Source organism: Schistocerca piceifrons, chromosome 9 (assembly GCF_021461385.2).
Source record: "Schistocerca piceifrons isolate TAMUIC-IGC-003096 chromosome 9, iqSchPice1.1, whole genome shotgun sequence".
Taxonomy (NCBI): Eukaryota; Metazoa; Arthropoda; class Insecta; order Orthoptera; family Acrididae; genus Schistocerca; species Schistocerca piceifrons.
Window position 1 is genome coordinate 197,573,132 of NC_060146.1, and position 14,863 is coordinate 197,587,994.

A 14,863-nucleotide genomic window follows, 5' to 3' on the forward strand; every position below is an offset into this window, starting at 1 on the left:
TAAACGGCTGGCCCTGACTAGTATTGTTACGCTATCTGACTGCATAGAACCACAACAAAGAATGAAATGAAAATTTCAGTTAATACAATTAACTAATTAAGTCCCCAGCAACTATAAAATCTACGAAACCAAAGCACAAGTATAACTGTTCTGTATGTGGTAGTATGACTCAACGCACATCTGGCACAGTTCTTCTTCAACAAGACAAGAATTTTTTAAATAGCAATTATACTGACGTGATAAAAGAAAATTAGAAATACTACAATTGCGTAAGGAAAGCAGAATTACACTCTAATACAAGAACACAAGCCAGATGCTTTGTTGACTGAACCTGTAATGGCACATTATTCAGGACACACAATAATAAGAAAATAAAGAACAGTAGTTAGTTACCTTAATTTATATTGACGAAAAGCACTCAGATCATTACAATATCTCCATTGGAATAACATCTGCTATCTCTCCCATTACATAACTCCATAAACATGGAACAACACTCTCCACTACAGCATCTCACACTGACTTCACGACATGCAGTGTCCACCACAACTTCTCGGCCAGCACTGTCTGCCGCTCTCAACACGCACTGCCAGTGGAGGCGGCGGAACAATACTCTCTCTGGCGCGATTTTGGCGCTGTGGCTGTGTAGCCACCTTTCACCCTTCCTGGGACAATGAATTCACGGTGTTCTTATTTCAATTTCCAGGAGTGTATTTCTAGTCAGGATGTGCAACTAAATAATTAGGTGCAATAAATAATCTACGTAAAAGATAAATTCTGTGGTGTTGATCTTACCCACTTAATCCGATTTCCAATCCTGAATTAATCAAGCTACTTCATGCACGACATGGAGTGCTATTTATCTGGTAACTTAAAGAAATTTGCGTACTTCAAATGGTTCAAATGGCTCTGAGCACTATGGGACTTAACAGCTGTGGTCATCAGTCCCCTAGAACTTAGAACTGCTTAATCCTAAGTAACCTAAGGACATCACACACATCCATGACCGAGGCAGGATTCGAACCTGCGACCGTAGCAGTCGCGCAGTTCCGGACTGCGCGCCTAGAACCGCGAGACCACCGCGGCCGACATTTGCGTACTTGTAATTAAATTATTAAAGTAATTAAACTAATAATTTTCCAGCTCCTTTTTTTCTAAATGGTTAGGAAGGGCTTGGGCTGGTTGCGACCCTGAATCTCTGAATTTTTGTGAGAGAAGCAGCTAGAAATGCGAGATAACGTATATGGCTCGATGAGAAACGTCGTAAAGATAGTAATACATAACACGTGTTTAATGCATACCAAGTAGTGCGTAAGTTGTTCAGAAGCGGGCCGAAATATTTTCCCTAATCCCTTTTCTATTTTATTATTTTATTTGTTGGTTAATGAGGCTGTGTAATCAAATCTTGAGACCCACTGTCACGTATGTTAAGTCTGCTTAAGGTTCATTTGTGCCGCGTAGAAGTAAAGGTTTATTGATAACTGGCTGGGTTAATATCCCTGTGTATCTGTTGCGTCAGAATGTTGTCTGCCGCTGATGTGTTTATGTTTCAGATAATTGGCGGTGGTCGACGCGAGCAAGCTCCGATCGTGGTATCACGATGGAAGAGTGAAAATTGAGAACCTGGATCGGTGTCTATGGTTACGTTGTTAACGTGCGGTAATTCCATGTTGCCGGTGGAGCGTCGTGGTTTTCCGCAAGCTTACTTGTAGATCAAAGTTCAGTATATTTTTAATTCACATTCTGGTCCGTGCATATCCTGTATCTATTAGAGCCTTTCGGTTTGTTGGCGCCCACCACCAATTTATCGTAAAGTTGAGGCGGTCCCATGTTAAGACGATTTCATATGTTATTATTAAATTGAATGTATTACAATACTGTTAATTTGTCAGAAATCTTAAGACCAATTGCGGAAATATCTGAACTTATTGGACTTAACTGGGTTAATGTTCTTAACAGGGTCCTAAGTTAGATGAAAACCAGTTTCTATGTTAGTTGAAGCATGTTTGAGATTTGATTAATTGTGGTTTTACGAATACTGATTTATTAATGAAAGTTGGCTAAGAAAATTTTGAAAGATTTGTATTTCGTGGACTTAATGCACCCCCTTAGTTCTGGAAATAGTTTTAGAGTTTTGATATGAATTATATGGAAAACAGTTTCAATGTAAGTTATGAAGCTTGTGAGTTTTAGTTATTGCAGGTATATTTTATTAATAATGGTTTTATGAATATGGTTTTATTTAATGAAACTTGGTTAAGCAAATTATGAAATATCTGAGTTTGTTGGACTTAATGCATTCTTTAGCTGTTGGAAGTAGTCAGAGTTTTGATGTAAGCCATGTGAATTAAATCGGGTGATGCTGAGGGGATTAGATTAGGAAATGAGAAGCTTAAAGTAGTAAAGGAGTTTTGCTAGTTGGGGAGCAAAATAACTGATGATGGTCGAAGTAGAGAGGATATAAAATGTAGACTGGCAATCTACATCTACATCTATACTCCGCAAGCCACCCAACGGTGTGTGGCGGAGGGCACTTTACGTGCCACTGTCATTACCGCCCTTTCCTGTTCCAGTCACGTATGGTTCACGGGAAGAACGACTGTCTGAAAGCCTCCGTGCGCGCTCTAATCTCTCTAATTTTACATTCGTGATCTTCTCGGGAGGTATAAGTAGGGGGAAGCAATATATTCGATACCCTCTCGAAACCTGGCGAGCAAGCTACACCGCGATGCAGAGCGCCTCTCTTGCAGAGTCGGCCACTTGAGTTTGTTAAACATCTCCGTAACGCTATCACGGTTACCAAATAACCCTGTAACGAAACGCGCCGCTCTTCTTTGGATCTTCTCTATCTCCTCAGTCAACCCGATCTGGTACGGATCCCACACTGATGAGCAATACTCAAGTATCGGTCAAACGAGTGTTTTGTAAGCCACCTCCTTTGTTGATGGACTACATTTTCTAAGGACTCTCCCAATGAATCTCAACCTGGTACCCGCCTTACCAACAATTAATTTTATATGATCATTCCACTTCAAATCATTCCGCACGCATACTCCCAGATATTTTACAGAAGTAACTGCTACCAGTGTTTGTTCCGCTATCATATACTCATACAATAAAGAATCCTTATTTCTATGTATTCGCAATACATTACATTTGTCTATGTTAAGGGTCAGTTGCCACTCCCTGCACCATGTGCCTATCCGCTGCAGATCTTCCTGCATTTCGCTACAATTTTCTAATGCTGCAACTTCTCTGTATACTACAGCATCATCCGCGAAAAGCCGCATGGAACTTCCGACACTATCTACTAGGTCATTTATATATATTGTGAAAAGCAATGGTCCCATAACATTCCCCTGTGGCACGCCAGAGGTTACTTTAACGTCTGTAGACGTCTCTCCATTGATAACAACATGCTGCGTTCTGTTTGCTAAAAACTCTTCAATCCAGCCACACAGCTGGTCTGATATTCCGTAGGCTCTTACTTTGTTCATCAGGCGACAGTTCGGAACTGTATCGAACGCCTTCCGCAAGTCAAGAAAAATAGCATCCATCTGGGAACCTGTATCTAATATTTTGTGGGTCTCATGAACAAATAAAGCGAGTTGGGTCTCACACGATCGCTGTTTCCGGAATCCATGTTGATTCCTACATAGTAGATTCTGGGTTTCCAAATACGACATGATACTCGAACAAAAAACATGTTCTAAAATTCTACAACAGATCGACGTCAGAGATATAGGTCTATAGTTTTACGCATCTGCTCGACGACCCTTCTTGAAGACTGGGACTACCTGTGCTCTTTTCCAATCATTTGGAACCTTCCTCTAGAGACTTGCGGTACACGGCTGTTAGAAGGGGGGCAAGTTCTTTCGCGTACTCTGTGTAGATTCGAATTGGTATCCCGTTAGGTCCAGTGGACTTTCCTCTGTTGAGTGATTCCAGTTGCTTTTCTATTCCTTGGACACTTATTTCGATGTCAGCCATTTTTTCGTTTGTGCGAGGATTTAGAGAATGAACTGCAGTGCGGTCTTCCTCTGTGAAACAGCTTTGGAAAAAGGTGTTTAGTATTTCAGCTTTACACGTATCATCCTCTGTTTCAATGCCTTCATCATCCCGGAGTGTCTGGATATGCTGTTTCGAGCCACTTACGATGTAACGTAAGATCAGAACTTCCTAGGATTTTCTGTCAAGTCGGTACATAGAATTTTACTTTCGAATTCACTGAACGCTTCACGCATAGCCCTCCTTACGCTAACTTTGACATCGTTTAGCTTCTGTTTGAGAGGTTTTGGCTGCGTTTAAACTTGGAGTGAAGCTCTCTTTGCTTTCGCAGTAGTTTCCTAACTTTGTTGTTGAACCACGGTGGGTTTTTCCCATCCCTCACAGTTTTACTCGGCACGTACTTGTCTAAAACGCATTTTACGATTGCCTTGAACTTTTTCCATAAACACTCAACATTGTCAGGGTCGGAACAGAAATTTTCGTTTTGATCTGTTAGGTAGTCTGAAATCTGCCTTCTATTACTCTTGCTAAACAGATAAACCTTCCTCCCTTTTTTTATATTCCCATTAACTTCATATTCAGGGATGCTGCAACGGCCTTATGATCACTGATTCCCTGTTCTGCACATACATAGTCGAAAAGTTCGGGTCTGTTTGTTATCAGTAGGTCCAAGATGTTATCTCCACGAGTCGGTTCTCTGTTTAATTGCTCGAGGTAATTTTCGGATAGTGCACTCAGTATAATGTCACTCGATGCTCTGTCCCTACCACCCGTCCTAAACATCTGAGTGTCCCAGTCTATATCTGGTAAATCGAAATCTCCACCTAAGACTATAACATGCTGAGAAAATGTATGTGAAATGTATTCCAAATTTTCTCTCAGTTGTTCTGCCACTAATGCTGCTGAGTCGGGAGGTCGGTAAAAGGAGCCAATTATTAACCTCGTTCGGTTGTTGAGTGTAACCTCCACCCATAATAATTCACAGGAACTATCCACTTCTACTTCACTACAGGATAAACTACTACTAACAGCTACGAACACTCCACCACCGGGTGCAAGGAATCTATCCTTTCTAAACACCGTCTGTACCTTTTTAAAAATTTCGGTAGAAATTATCTCTGGCTTCAGCCAGCTTTCTGTACCTATAACGATTTCAGCTTCGGTACTTTCTATCAGCGCTTGAAGTTCCGGTACTTTACCAACGCAGCTTCGACAGTTTACAATTACAATACCGATTGCTGCTTGGTCCCCGCATGTCCTGACTTTGCCCCACACCTGTTGAGGCTGTTGCCCTTTCTGTTCTTGCCCAAGGCCATCTAACCTAAAAAACCGCCCAGCCCACGCCACACAACCCCCGCTACCCGTGTAGCCGCTTGTTGAGTGTAGTGGACTCCTGACCTATCCAGCGGAACCCGAAACCCCACCCCCCTATGGCGCAAGTCGAGGAATCTGCAGCCCACACGGTCGCAGAACCATCTCAGCCTCTGATTCAGACCCTCCACTCGGCTCTGTACCAAAGGTCCGCAGTCAGTCCTGTCGACGATGCTGCAGATGGTGAGCTCTGCTTTCATCCCGCTAGCGAGACTGGCAGTCTTCACCAAATCAGATAGCCGCCGGAAGCCAGAGAGGATTTCCTCCGATCCATAGCGACACACATCATTGGTGCCGACATGAGCGACCACCTGCAGATGGGTGCACCCTGTACTCTTCATGGCATTCGGAAGGACCCTTTCCACCTCTGGAATGACTCCCCCCGGTATGCACACGGAGTGCACATTGGTTTTCTTCCCCTCTCTTGCTGCCATATCCCTAAGGGGCCCCATCAACCACCTGAGGTTGGAGCTCCCAACTACCAGTAAGCCCACCGTCTGCGACCGCCCGGATCTTGCAGACTGAGGGGCAACCTCTGGAACAGGACAAGCAGCCATGTCAGGCCAAAGATCACCTGAGACAGAGCCTGAAACCGGTTCGTCAGACAAACTGGAGAGGCCTTCCGTTCAGCCCTCCGGAATGTCTTTCACCCCCTGCCACACCTTGAGACGACCTCCCACTCTACCACAGGTGAGGGATCAGCCTCAATGCGGGCAGTATCCCGGGCAACCACAGTCGTTGTCCGATCGGGGGATGCGTGGGACGAGCTGGCCGTCCCCGACAAACCCCCATCTAGACCCCCACAGTGATGCCCATTGGCAACAGCCTCAAGCTGTGTGACCGAAGCCAACACTGCCTGAAGCTGGGAGCGAAGGGATGCCAACTCAGCCTGCATCCGAACACAGAAGTTGCAGTCCCTATCCATGCTAAAACGTCTGAACTAATCTACAGAGAGCGCAAACAAATCGACACAAAATTTAAATGGTTATTAAAATACAAGACTGCCTAGTAAAGGCAGTAATGCTGCTACTTGCGGACTGCTGACACACTGCTCGTCGGCGGAAGGAGACTACGCGATTTTACACTATTCAGGTACTAAAACGCGATGCTACAACTCTCAAATACTATAATACGCCAGAAATTTATGAATTAAACAATGCAAGTACCAATGCAATGGGAAGGAAAGCGTTTCTGAAGAAGAGAAATTTGTTAACATCGAGTATTGATTTAAGTGTCAGGAAGTCGTTTCTGAAAGTATTTGTATGGAGAGTAGCCATGTATGGAAGTGAAACATGGACGATAAATAGTTTAGACAAGAAGAGAATAGAAGCTTTCGAAATGTGGGTGCTACAGAAGAATGCTGGGTAGATCACATAACTAATGAGGCGGTATTGAACAGAATTAGGGAGAAGAGGAGTTTGTGGCACAACTTGACTAGAAGAAGGGATCGGTTGGTAGGACATGTTCTGAGGCATCAAGGGATCACCAATTTAGTACTGGAGGGCAGCGTGGAGGGTAAAAATCGTAGAGGGAGACCAAGAGATGAATACAGTAAGCAGATTCAGAAGGATGTAGGCTGCAGTAGGTACTGGGAGCTGAAGAAGTTTGCACAGGATAGAGTAGCATGGAGAGCTGCATCAAACCAGTCACAGGACTGAAGACCACAATAACAACAATGTGAAAAACTGTTCCATCTAAGTCATGAAGTTTGTGAGATTTAGTTCACTCAGCCATATCTGATAAATGATGCTTTTATGAATATTGTTTTAATTAAAGAAATTTGGGTGAAACAATTTTGAAAAATATGTGGTTATATAGGGCAAGCATCTTTCTATAATCGTTGTTACTGTTAATTTGGTAAGAGCAATGATAAGAGCAAGTGTGTGGCAACTACAAACTGGTTATGTGTTTATTTCGATGTGTCGAGAGAGTTCCACACATCAAATATTTATTGCTACAATGAGATTTATGAAAATTTCAGACTTTATTTCAAAATCATTTTATTTCAAGGTTACATTGTTTACATCGTTTTTGTAAGTCAGTAAAATTTCTGGTGGCTGTATGTTCCTTTCCCAGCCTTCTCTCTGCGTTGGTGAGTACCACCCACGGTGGTCCATGGTCGCGCCACATTCCGCGAAATACGTGTGTGAAGAGAAATCACGACACTTGAGCAGCAGAAGAGCTCTGGAAACAGAGCATATGGCATCTGTAGTGTTCGATTTCGGACAAGACTGGTCGTCAGGACTTTCGAAAACGCAGCGAGCGTCATCCACGGACTGAATCATGCTAAATGGGACGTGCTGACAAATGCCGGACGAGTTGGCTGTCATCCAGGCCAAGAGGCAGAGGCTGACGTTGGCCCTCCGGTGGCTGGTCTCGGGTACGTGGGTCGACCCCCGAACCAGGTCGTTCCACAGCTGCACGCGGCACTGCTCGCGTTGCTCAATGGTTTCCGGTGGCAGGTCTTCCAATGGACATGTGGGGTGGTCCAGGGCGCTCACGAACAGCTCCAGGCAGCCAGCGTCCACAGAGATGGTAGCGTTGCTTTTGTCTTCCAGCTGCCACTCTTCACCTGCAAAACAATCATAGCAAGTAGGTGATGGTGGCGCTCATACACTAAAAGTAGCTGAAGTCACAAACACCTCTGGCCTACAATACTAGGTGTGGTTTAAGTAAGTCACCCATCATCAGTGGTTAAAATAGTTCACAATAAAGATATACCCAGTGGTACTGGTCCAGAATTATGTATCAGTGTTCTGTTTATGGTTGTAAGCAGTGAGTTATTAGCAGCAACTGTTCCGCAGGTTCCCCTACGTAGTGTTACAGGCCCTTCGCTGTTCATTATCTATATAAACGATTTGGGAGACAATCTGAGCAGCCGTCTTCGGTTTTTTGCAGATGACGCTGTCGTTTATCGACTAATAAAGCCACCAGAAGATCAAAACAAGCTACAAAACGATTTAGAAAAGATATCTCAATGGTGCGATAATTGGCAGTTGACCCTAAATAACGAAAAGTGTGAGGTCATCAACATGAGTGCTAAAAGGAACTCGTTAAATTTCGGTTACACGATAAATCAGTGTAATCTAAAAGCCGTAAATTCAACTAAATACTTAGGTATTACAATTACGAACAACTTAAATTGGAAGGAGCATATAGAAAAAGTTGTGGGAAAGGCTAACGAAAGACTAAGTTTTATTGGCAGGAGACTTAGAAAATGTAACAGATCTACTAAGGAGACTGGCTACACTACACTTGTTCTTTTTCTTTTTTAAAAAAAAAAAAATACTGCTGCGCCGTGAGGGATCATTACCAGATAGGATTGACGGAGTACATCGAAAAAGTTCAAAGAAGGACAGCACGTTTTGCATTATCTCCAAATGTTGGAGAGAGTGTTAATGAAATGGTACAGGATTTGGGCTGGAAATCATTAAAACAAAGGCTTTTTTCGTTCCGACGGAATCTTCTCACGAAATTCCAATTACCAACTTTCTCCTCCGGATGAGAAAATATTTTGTTGACACCGCCCTACATAGGGATAAACGATCACCACGATAAAATGAGGCAAATGGGAGCTTGTACGGAAATATATAAGTGTTCATTCTTTCCGCCTGCTATAAGAGATTGGAATAATAGAGAATTATGCAGGTGGTTCGATGAACCCTCTGCCAGGCACTTACACGTGATCTGCAGAGTATCCGTGTAGACGTTTTGACGTTTTGAAAAGGTCCTTGTTCTATTACACGACTACTCTGATGTTAACTCTGTTCTAAGTGTATGTTAACAACCGTTCACCTCCTCAGTTTATCAATTAATCAGTTTACAGCCGCCTCCAACTAGGGACGAACTTGACTGAATCAAGTGGTCAAAGCTGAGACCAGACGCAGCAATTAATTTTCCCACGTACTGGGCACAAGCTGAAGGCACTCGCCTGCCTTCATTTAAATGGACTGACACTCTACCAAGCGAGAAGTTATGAAACAGTTACGAAGCTCAATCCATGTCTGGTATACTGTAGGGAGATGGAACGATCAAGTAAGGGATGAAGGAGTCTTGTAATCAGAAAATAAGCAGAAAATAATAAAAAATGAAAAGGAATGAAGAAATATAATTGTTCAGCACAGACACTATGTGATCAAAAGTAACCGGACACCCCCAAAAACATACGTTTTTCTTATTAGGTGCATTTTGCTGCCACCTACTGCCATGCACTCCACATCAGCGACCTCGGTAGTCATTAGATATTCTGAGAGAGCAGAATGGGGCGTTCCACGGAACTCATGGACTTCGAACGTGGTCAGGTGATTTGGTGTCACTTGTGTCATACGTCCGTACACGAGATTTCTACACTCCTAAACATCCCTAGGTCCAATATTTCCGATGTGATAGAGAAGTGGAAACGTGAAGGGACAGGTACAGCACAAAAGCGTTCAGGCCGACCTCGTCTGTTGACTGACATAGACCGCCGACAGTTGAAGAGGGTCGTAGTGTGTAATAGGCAGACATCTATCCAGACCATCACACAGGAATTCCAAACCACATCAGGATCCACTGCAAGTACTATGACAGGCGGGAAGTGAGAAAACTTGGATTTCATAATCAAGTGGCTGCTCGTAGCCGCGCGGGATTAGCCGAGCGGTCTCAGGCGCTGCAATCATGGACTGTGCGGCTGGTCCCGGCGGAGGTTCGAGTCCTCCCTCGGGCATGGGTGTGTGTGTTTATCCTGAGGATGATGTAGGTTAAGTGCTATGCAAGCTTAGGGACTGATGACCTTAGCAGTTAAGTCTCATAATATTTCACACACTTTTTTTTTTTTTTTTTTGCTCATTAGCCACACATCATGCCGGCGGTAAATGCCGTACGACGCATCGCTTGGTGTAAGGAGCGTAAACATTGGACGACTGAACAGTGGAAACAGTGGAGAAACTTTGTGTGGAGTGACGAAACACGGTACACAATGTCGCGATCCGATGGCAGGGTGTGGGTATGGCGAATGCCCGGTGAACGTCACCTGCCAGCTTGTATAGTGACAACAGTAAAATCCGGATGTGGTCAGGTTTTTTCATGGAGGGGGCTTGCACCCCGTGATTTTTTTTTCTTTTTTTTTTTCGTGGGACTATCACAGCACAGACCGACATTGATGTTTTAAGCACTTTCCCGCTTCCCACACTTGAACAGAAATTCGAGGATGGTGATTGCATCTTTTAACACGATCGAGCACCTATTCGTAATGCACGGCCTGTGGCGGAGTGATTACACGACAATGACATCCCTGTAACGGACTGGCCTGCACGGAGTCCTGACGTGAGTACTATAGAACAGCTTTGGGATGTTCTGGAACGCCGACTTTGTGCCAGGCCTCACCGACCGACATCGATACCGCTCCCCAGTGTAGCATTCTGTGAAGAATGGGCTGTCATTCCCCAAGAAGCCTTCCAGCACTTGATTGAACGTATGCCTGCGAAATGGAAGCTGTCATCAAGGTTGGGCCAACACCATATTGAAATCCAGGAACTCGTAAGTCATTTACAGCCAGATATCCGGGTACTTTTGACCACATAGTGTATTTTGATAGGACTCTTTGCTGAAAATAGTAGCTGAGCTACTGATGGAAGATGGCTACTAACAGCGACCGTGAAGGCGTCACTTGTTTTCACCACGACCGTATCACACCTCGCAGTTTGGGGTCTCGCTCTCGCCCGTCTCACTTAAGGGGCTTCGGAAAGGCTCAAAATCATGAAAAGTTTTTTACTTTTTTGCGTTTTCTGAATCTGCAGACTATTACCTTTTAATAGATATATAATTTATTCAATTCCGAAGACTACAACTATTTTTAAATTTTTTTTTGAAATGCGTTCTACATGGGCGTGACCCACTGTGGCGCTGTTAAACTGGTCAAATGGTGGTATTATTAACGTCCGTGTTCATCAGGTACATTTTAGTGATGTGAGATAAAGTATGTGTTGTGGCTAACCTATTTTCAGAGACTTAGCAGCACCTGAACTGTTGAAAAAGTGTATTCACGGAAAAACTCAAAACCCCAATGAAAGTGTAAATGGTGTTATATGGTCGAGAATCCCCAAGACTGTATTTGTTGGAATAGAAACACTTCACTTTGGTGTGTATGATGCTGTTGCGACTTTCAATGATGGCAACATTGTAAGGTGCAAGGTATTTAGAAATATGGGAATGAAGATAGGTTCTAACATGGTACGAGCGATGCTTGCTTTAGACAAGGAACGCCTTCGGGCTGCAGACAGGGCTGTAAAGAGTCTAGAAATACAAGCAAGAGTAAACAGGAGGAGGAACAAGAGGAAGCTGGGGGAGGAGTTTGCAGAGGATGAAGATAATCCATCCTATGGACCCGGAATGCACTAAAAAGTTAATCCAATCTTTGTCTCTCGATTCCCAAAACTTTTGTTTTCTCATACTAATTACATGTTTTCTAAGGATCTTCCAAACATACTTGTTTCAAACTTTCAGTAAATGTTACACAGTACCTTCCGCATAATTTAACACAGCCTTTTTCCAAAAAACTGTATATTTTTGAATATATAAATAAAAAATTGCAAAACAATGTTGTGAATTTTCATTACAATTGAAAAAAAAACATCTTTAATAACTGAACTAAAATTTTGTAAAATCCCTGTGTTAAGTTGTAGCCCATATTCCAATAAATAATCTGTAAAAAGTTCAACTTCCTACCTCAAATACTTTGTGAGGAAGGATGTAATTTATAAGTGTTATTTTAACATTGCAAGTATAGGGCGTTCCGGAGCCCCTTAAACGACGACTTTCTAAAAGCGGTTCTTCATCACTGCTACTACTATTTGTTTATCTATTCACAATGCCGCAATTTGTAGTTCATCTGCAGCTGGTTGAAGTTGGTCGACTTCGAGCCGGGACTATTTTGCGTCCAATCGCTGTCGGTATTGGCGATCTAACAATACAGTATGTGTGTATGTACCGCAGGCGTTACGAAGTGATTGGCGTGCCGTGCCAATTCAAACCAGGAAGCACGCGTATAGCGACATCACTGCAAATTATGAAACTGTGTCTTCTACCCCCCCCCCCCCCCCCTGTACAACCTCCTGCCCCTTGCTGGCCATATGCTGGGGGTCGGCGGGTGGAACTTCCTTCCCAACTTGCCACAGGCCACTAAGAATAATAGTTCAGGATGTTTTGAACAAACTGTACTGGTAGTACCTAATCATACAGAGTCTATCAGGCTTATTACAGTTCAGAGTATCAACACTTGTAAGATCAATAAAGGCAGTTTTTCTTGCGTAATTATCTGTTTAATTACAGTTGAAATATTATTCACTAAAGAGAAATAGAAGGAGAAAAGACGCTGCATCCTGGAAGTAGAAGTAGAAAAAACTTTAAAAGAGTTGAAGAATGATAAGCACGTACAATTGATGGATTATCACCAAAGATGGTTATGAGTCTGGGGAGCAGTTGTGTGAAAGAGATGACTCATCTACGCAGATAAACATGAATGGCCAGATATCTTTCTCGCAGCAGTAGTAATACTCACTGAGAAGGAAAGCAATGCCAAGAAATAAGAGAATTTTTACTCACAAATCTCATTTCTCGTGTAGTAAAAGTTATAGTAAGAGTGATAAACAGAGCTGTTCACGGAAGACTGGGAAAGTATTGCAGAGGCACATTATTGATTTAGAAGAGGGAGGTTGGGTTGTTTGGGGGAAGAGTCCAAACAGCGAGGTCATCGGTCTCATCGGATTAGGGACGGATGGGGAAGGAAGTCGGCCGTGCCCTCTCAGAGGAACCATCCCGGAATTTGCCTGGAGCGATTTAGGAAAATCTCGGAAAACCCAAATCAGGATGGCCGGACGCGGCGTTGAACCGTCGTCCCCCCCACCCCCCCCCACCCCCCCCCCCACCCCCCCAATGTGAGTCCAGTGTGCTAACCACTACGCCACCTCACTCGGTGTGGTTAGAAGAGGAAAAGATACAAGAGATGCAGTCCGACTTTAGAGAGTTATGTGTGACAGATATACTGGACAAGAAGTTCATACTGTTTTCATTGACTTGGAGAAAGCTTTTGATAGAGTACAGTGGAATAAGTTAATGGATATTCCAAGGAAGAATAGGGTTGATTGAAGGGAATGTTAATTGAAGGGATACAAGGTTGATTACGAATTAGATGAGGAATGCACTATTGGGTGGAGAGTGATGCAAGGGAGTTGTCTCTTCCAAACACGCTTTGACGTACATTTGGTGCATATTATTCAGAAATGCTTGAAAGGAAAAATATGAGTGTGAGCTGGAGGTATGAGGATAGAACGTATTCGATTTGCGAATAGTATTGTGTTATTGGCAGACAGCGAAAGAACTGCAGTTGGGATGTTAAAACAGTTAAATAGCACATGCGAAGCATTCTGAATGAAAATTAATAAGAAAGAGTACAAATTTACGGTGGTAAGTGCAAGAACAGTAAGAACATGGTCAATGATAAAATTCGCTGCAGTTGTAAAAATTATTTATTTCTAATAAGGGAAGCACTACCCGGTTTCAGGACGTATGTCCCGTCTTCAAGTGCACCCGCAAAATTTTTAAAAGAAAAATACTTTTTTTGGGGGGGGGATGGGGTGCGTGGGGTCTTCAGTCTCCTGACCAGTTTGATGCGGCCCGCCACGAATTCCTCTCCTCTGCTAACCTCTTAATCTCAGAGTAGCACTTGCAACCTATGTCCACAGTTATTTGCTGGACGTATTCCAATCTCTGTCTTCCTCTACAGCTTTGCTCTCTACAGCTACCTCTAGCACTATGGAAGTCACTCTCTCGTGTCTTAACAGATATGCTATCATCCTGTCCCTTCTCCTTATGTTTTCCACATTTTCCTTTCCTCTCCGATTCTGCGCAGAAACATCTCATTCCTTAACGTATCAGTCCACCTAATTTTCAACATTCGTCTGTAGCATGTAACGGAACCTACTAAAGGCTTTACTTTACCGAAGTATGCGATACCCTCCAAATTCAACCAGTTTAACGAGTATTTATGATTATACAAAAGTTATTGTGTATGTTAACAATGATTGCATATCATGTCTCCATAAACAGTCAACCCACTAAATTATACTGAATAACTGACCCACACAAAAGTTAATATCACTTGATCACTGATACAGCAAATGTCATCATGTAAAAACACTAATTTCATCTTAAATAATTAATATGAAGTACGAAAAATAGTGGCCAACTTACGTATTTTGAATCTCCTTAAATAAAAATCACCCAGTGAAACCTATTTGTTCACTAGGACCGTTTTCACTCAGTATTCACGTAAACACTCCTATTATAGACGAAAACCAATGTAATTCTTAATAATTCATGTTATTTACTTATTTATGCAAATTAGAGAAGTCAATTGACAAACTCCTAAAAAACGGCCTTTTTGTAACAAAGAATTATTCTGTCAAGTAAACAAATCTGTCTGTCATTTTAATAACCTGTTAAATTA

General features: G+C 42.8%; 1 protein-coding gene across 1 annotated transcript in view; it reads right to left on the reverse strand.

Annotated features, from left to right (window-relative positions):
- Positions 1-7,359: 7,359 nt before the first annotated feature.
- LOC124717127 overlaps positions 7,360-14,863 on the reverse strand; it is an 85,368-nt gene continuing 77,864 nt past the window's right edge. The window contains exon 7 of the mRNA XM_047243863.1: positions 7,360-7,951. Coding sequence (XP_047099819.1) covers positions 7,380-7,951 — 572 coding nt within the window. The 3' untranslated portion in view covers positions 7,360-7,379. The remainder of the gene's footprint in view (positions 7,952-14,863) is intronic.